The following is a 6124-nucleotide window of genomic DNA, read 5'->3' as shown; positions in this document are numbered from 1 at the left end:
GGGAGCCGCAGGGCCTGGTGGAGGTAGGGCGGCGGGAAGGCGTGGCGGAAGGGGCAGAGCAGCCCGCGGCTGGAGGCGGGGTCAGGAGCCGCGTTAGGGCCGTTGGCGGGGGTGGGGGAGCGTTGTCCCCTCAGTCGGGCCCCGGCGGCGGGGCTGCCCTCCGGGACAGCCGCCCTAACGCAGCACGGCGCCGGTGCAGGGCACTGGGGAGGGTTAGGTTCTGGGCGGGGGCAGCGCTGTGAGAAAGAGGGCGCTGGGCGGTGCCTTTCCGTCGGGGTGGGTCTGCTGTCCCGTGGTAGCGCGACTGGGCCCTGCGCTGGGCTCTGTGGATCAAGGAGCTTTCAGGGCTGGCTCGCAGCCTGGGAGACTTTGTGGATGTTAGAAAGGGTTACACGCCTCATCGAAGAGAAGGAGAGGAGGGGAAGAAACACAAAAGGAAACCGCAAACCCCCCAGTCTGAGCTTGGAGAAGCTGAAGAGCTTGGGAGCCATCCCTGTCAGGTGCATCCTGGCTTCCTTCCTCCTGCTCATTTCGTCGGGCAAGCATACGGAGTCCTGCCCTCAGGACTCCCAGGCTGATAATGTAAATTGTAGGAAGTAACTTATTATTTATATGGCCTAGTTGTAGTTTGTAGTAGTCTTCTAGCATTTCTTAATAGTTTCTCATCCATAAAAAAACCTAGGCCTATATAGTGTATGGATTGAACACTTGACATCCTGCTGCCTTACTCAGAAAGAAGAGTTTTACTGGATTTGGGAGATTATTGGGGTTTTCTTGTCCCTAAGACTCTGCTAAAGTTCTCAGCCTGGATTTAACAAAAGTGGACGCTCTTACTGGGCTCCTTACACTTAGTATTTTTGTAATCTAGACAAATATGAGGAAGTAATTATTTTTCAGCTGCTGTAAATGAGCAAGTCATGATAATATCATGGCTGCTTTCAGATGCTAGTAGTTACTTTGGTAGAAATTGGAGTCTGTACCAGGTTGCAATGATGATGTCTGGGAATGCCTCTGACCTTTGTTATCAGTCAAAATGTTGGTTATATTGCAGTCATATATAGCAGGTTTGTATGCTCTTTTTAAAGAGAAGATGGGAAATATGCAACATTATTCTAAGATGAGCTAGAAAACTACATTGGTGTGTGTCCCTCTCCAAAGTTTAAACTCAGTCTATAGTTTAGTTATACTCTGACTTAATAAAGGCATGAGTCAAGATGTTGTCCAGTTCTTCCATTCATAGCCTGGCTAAGCCTGATCCACAGGGCTTCTGTTCCCATTGCTACTACTTTGCTGAATGATGGTGATGATTTTGCTTCTCTGTGGAAAAAATGAATAACAAACATTGATAAGGGTTAGTCCCTGAACTATTTTTCCTGCATTATGTAATATTGTTTCATCTAAAGATCATCTTCATAACCATTAATTCTCTCTATACTAGTCTTAAATAGATAAGGAAGCCCATAGCAGTGTGTGGGCTACGGACTTGCGGTGTTTGTTTCATGTGCTATGGCTTCATCCAGTCATGAAAAGACTGGATGTATTAGAGTGACATTGCACTGGATGAATAGAGAAATCCCCTGGCAAAGCTGACCTAAATTCTTGAAATGTAAATTTCTCCTTACCCATTTCTTTTTTTAATGTGGAGTTGAAAATTATTTAGACCTAAGCTCCTGAATGTCTTCCGTTGATGGCCATGGTGTGTGTGTTAAGCAGGGTAAAAGGAACAGTCTAACTGCGGTAGCATAATGATCAATATAAGCTAATTTATCATGCTCCATGATACATACATGTTTATGTACTCTTGTATCCATATTTTTAGTGAATTGCTTTTGAAAAATACCTCACTTTTAAATGCTTCAGATTACAGGGATTATATGAAGTTCTGAAGCCGTGATGAATGTTCTGGGTTTTTTGTGATTATCTTAGTAATGCTTACATGCTGATGGGTCCTGTATAAAAGCATACAAGTTGGGAATGCTTTCCATTAGATCAGTATCTAGCTTTTTCTTCTAAAAAATTGGTGTTGCTAAGAGTTCAATTAACAGTTTATGTCAAAAATAGATTTCTCCATAGAAAGAATGCACGTGTAACCCAACACTTCAGTCAATATTAATGACAGTCGGAAGAGAGCATAGCTTATTGTATGACAGTACTGGCAGGAAAAAGACCTGTTACTTTGTTGTTATCTGTAGTCCTTCATCAGCACCCTACCTTTCAATATTACCAGGCATTCTTAGAATTAAGAAAATATAAGATTGGACACATTGTTCAAAAGAAGTAGCACTGTCATGTACTGAATATGAAGGACAACAGAATATAGAATTGGGATGTTAATGTTACAAATTCTGACTTTTTCAAAGTGGTGTTGCAATTGTTTTGTGACGTGTTTTCGTTAGTAAATAAAAATGGAAGTCTCCTGACTACAGTATTAGTGATGTCATCCAGTGATGGTGAGATTTGCTTAAGATTTTAAAACTCTCTTTTTTTTTTTTTAAAGGAATGTTTTGATTAGCTTTTGACAGCTGAACTCCAAGTTTCCATATTTGTCCAACTTTTCTTTATAACCTGCAGACTCCACTTGCATTATTTTAAATTGGAACTGGTATTCTCACATACTTGCGTAAAATGAACAACAGTTGCTTCATTAAATGCATCAGCACAAAACCAAGATCAAATCACAAGAACTAGCATTTTGACAGTCTCTTCATTTTAAAGATAAACACACATTTCTCTCCCTATTTATTAACTTTGTCATTCTTAAATTCTAAAGAACAGTATCATAGTATCAATACAGAAATAATAGGAAATAATTTATTATTCCTGCAAGAGAATATTGAAGTTTCTGAAGATGTGTTTGTCTTCCATGTAGGATTACCTGTCACATATGCTGCATGTTGTACAGTGTTCAGCAATTACTGTTTTACAGTGTAGGTTCTGTTGAAGTCCTTAATGAAGAGGCAGTCCTGGAAGTAAAATGATGTTGACTGTTGTGTAAAATAAATCTAGAAGGAGCAGAGTGCTGTCACTGAATTACTACTGAGATACTTAGCTTATTCTTTTTTTAATAATGTCTAACAGCAAGTTGTTCCAGAATGTGGAAGGCTTTAAACACAAAAAAGTTATATTCTGGTCTAAGAAACTGATGATTGAGATTAGCAGAACTATCATGCCTTGAAACTGCAGTCCTATGCAATGTTTTATTGACCCTGCCTGGTGATCAGCTTGCTCCAAGTGATTGATTGTTCTTTTAATTAATAGTCTAGTTGGGTGTAATTGCATATGCTGTTCTATAAAATGAATAATCATTCTATTTTTTTTTAAGTGGTGTGGGTTTGTATTTTGTGAATAAAGTCCCAGCATATGTTTATAATATAAATATATTATTTATATATTATATAACAATAGCATTTATTCTTCTTTATTGTAAATGTCATCTTTATGTAGAATTTTAAAATTGAACAGTAGATGAAAGATATGAGAGGTTTACACACCTCTTCAAAGAGGTGTAATTTAATGAAAACCTGAATGTATGGGGAATTGAGTCATGAAGCTGGCTCCACATGACAACTTGTGACTAAACTGGGTGTTCATCTTGGTGTATCAATGATTAAAGCAGCATAAAATGTTTTTGTTAAACAGAAAATGCTATATTATAATTTAATACATGCTATAGAAAGCATGTCTTATTATTTACTTGAAATAATAAATTACCTTTTGTAATTATTTTCATTAAGGCAAAATGATATTTCAGAAACTTAATTTAATTTTAAATATAATTTACATTCACACACGAGTCTATATGTCGATTGTTGGGCATTACAAAGACCTGATGAAAATAATCGTGTCACTACAAAATAAATTTAATTTCTTTTTTATGAATTTTAGAAATCATCTGTACAGACAATTGGTGAAGAACAAATACAGAATCCTTACACAGAGCTCCTTGTGTTGAAAGGTCATCAAGATATAGTACGATTTCTAGTGCAAATAGATGATTGCAGGTATGAAGTTGCATTTCAAATTGTTTCATAGCATCCTTGGCAATACTTCAGAGAATATTTATGAAAAATGTAGTAATATTTTTAATCCTCTCTTTATTTTTGGTGGGGGAGGGCAGGGGAAGCCTGGAGTTAAAAAAAGCAAGGAACGAACACCCCCTGTTCTTGGTATGTTACTACATCTTGTGGCTTCTCTTGTAAGTTACACTTTCATGAGAAAATAATGAAGATGGAGTTAACGTTTCTTGCTGCAAATTCATTTGTTTGAAAAAAATACTTTTAGCTAATTTGGTTTTTGTTTTTCCGGCTGTTCCTGAGTTGAATGTTCCCTTCCGTATATGCGTACACACAGTTTTCCCCAGGACAATATGCAGTAGTCTCTGCTTGTTCTGAGTGTCTGAATGTGTTTTATTTTTTGAATTGAGGACTGCTGTTAATACACCTTTTGGTTTTACACAAGCATGTAATAGGCTCCTGCAGATACAGTGTAGCAGTTGAACATGACACTTTCAACAATATTGAATGTTGCTGTTCCTTTCCAATCTTTTGTTCACTTTCTTCTGAAACTCTAATGCTTAATTCACTTGAACTTTGATTAATGCAACTTCTCTCTGAACTTCTCAGATTTTGAAATTTTCCCCACTTTACTCAGAATGACTACTTAGTATAATTCAACCTATGCCTAATCTCTGCATTACGTATCTGCTCCAATTTGATCCTGTTAAACTTCCTGTATTTCTCCTTTGAATCCTGACAGTTCCTTTGTTTCTCTTCCATTATTTAGCTTTGTGGACTTTATTCCCTGACAATCTTTATCTATTCTGTTCTTAGCTGCTTCCAACTTCATTGTGAACTCTGAGGACAGTTATCTAAAAACTGGAAAACTGGTTATAAAGCCGAGATGAAATCACTACATTATTGTTGTCACTTTAGAAGTGTGACTGAGAGAATAATTTATGATAGTTCTATGCTATGACCTGGCTTCTGTCCTAGCTTTGTCTAAATTCAGTCCTTTGGTGGCTGCTGAGAAGAGTCTGTTTGTGTCTTCTATTATCCTTGCGTGTTCTCTAATTTAACTTAATCCTGTAAGAGGAAATATTTATCTGCCTTAAAAGTAAGGTTGTGAAGATTTTAATCAACAATAAGTGTAGTGACTCTTGGCTGATGTGGAGAATTAAATAGAAAACCTTTAGTAATAGGCAACAATCTCTATGTTAAGGAGCTGTAGTAATTTATATCTTTTATGGATTAGGCACAGAAGGGGATTTCTAATATATTTGTCAATACACTACACAAGTTAACATGGATAAGAGTTTGGTATACAACCTGTACAGCAGATGTTTTGTGAAGGAAGGTTCTCTCCTTCCCCATGCACACTGATCAGGCAGGTGGTCTCTTCCAAATCTGGAATGCCTGCAGAATCTTATTTTCTAATAATTCTGTAAATACATAACTTTTACACAGACACACACACAGACACACACACAGACACACACACAGACACACACACAGACACACACACAGACACACACACAGACACACACACAGACACACACACAGACACACACACAGACACACACACATATACACAAATTTCACAGAAGACTTTATGGAAAATTTTTAGCTTGTCAGTTTTCATTCTTAATGTAATATATATGTGTATCGGAAAAGTTACATGTGTTACCATAAAATTTATATTTCTCCATTATAATAATCCACCAGAAGAATCATATAAAAATAGAAGAATCTTGTGGGGTTTTCAGTCCTTTTTTTTTCCAGACAAGTTATGAAAATAACCTCTCCTCAAAGTACGTTTTTCCCAAAACATGTACTCAATAATTGTAATTGATCTTTATAGAAATACCAAAGTATTCTTAGATTGCATGCAGTCTGACGCAGAAATCTTTTAACATTTGAAGCTTCATTGTATAGTAGCAGGTAAATAATTGAAGCTAAACTAGTGATAATCAGTGTAAAACTAAAGCCTGGATGACCACATTGAAGATAGTTTATAAAATAGCATATGGATAAGGAATATGTTATATAGCTGGTTAATATTCTAGGAGTTTGAGGACTTTAATTGAGTTGCTTCAGTGGACAGCAGTTGTGAAGTTTTATTTATCAAG

The 6124-nt window shown here is 37.1% G+C and overlaps 1 protein-coding gene across 1 annotated transcript in view; it reads left to right on the top strand.

Moving 5' to 3' along the window:
* Positions 1 to 6124, top strand: part of WDR41 (WD repeat domain 41) — a 30244-nt gene that overhangs the window by 1092 nt on the left and 23028 nt on the right. Inside the window, exons 2-3 of the mRNA XM_026865773.1 lie at positions 6 to 23; positions 3886 to 4001. Of these exons, the coding sequence (XP_026721574.1) occupies positions 6 to 23; positions 3886 to 4001 (134 nt within the window). The remainder of the gene's footprint in view (positions 1 to 5; positions 24 to 3885; positions 4002 to 6124) is intronic.

The sequence above is a fragment of the Athene cunicularia genome (assembly GCF_003259725.1).
Source record: "Athene cunicularia isolate RWA chromosome Z unlocalized genomic scaffold, athCun1 chrZ_part1, whole genome shotgun sequence".
Classification (NCBI taxonomy): Eukaryota; Metazoa; Chordata; class Aves; order Strigiformes; family Strigidae; genus Athene; species Athene cunicularia.
This window is presented reverse-complemented; position numbering and strand designations above follow the sequence as displayed.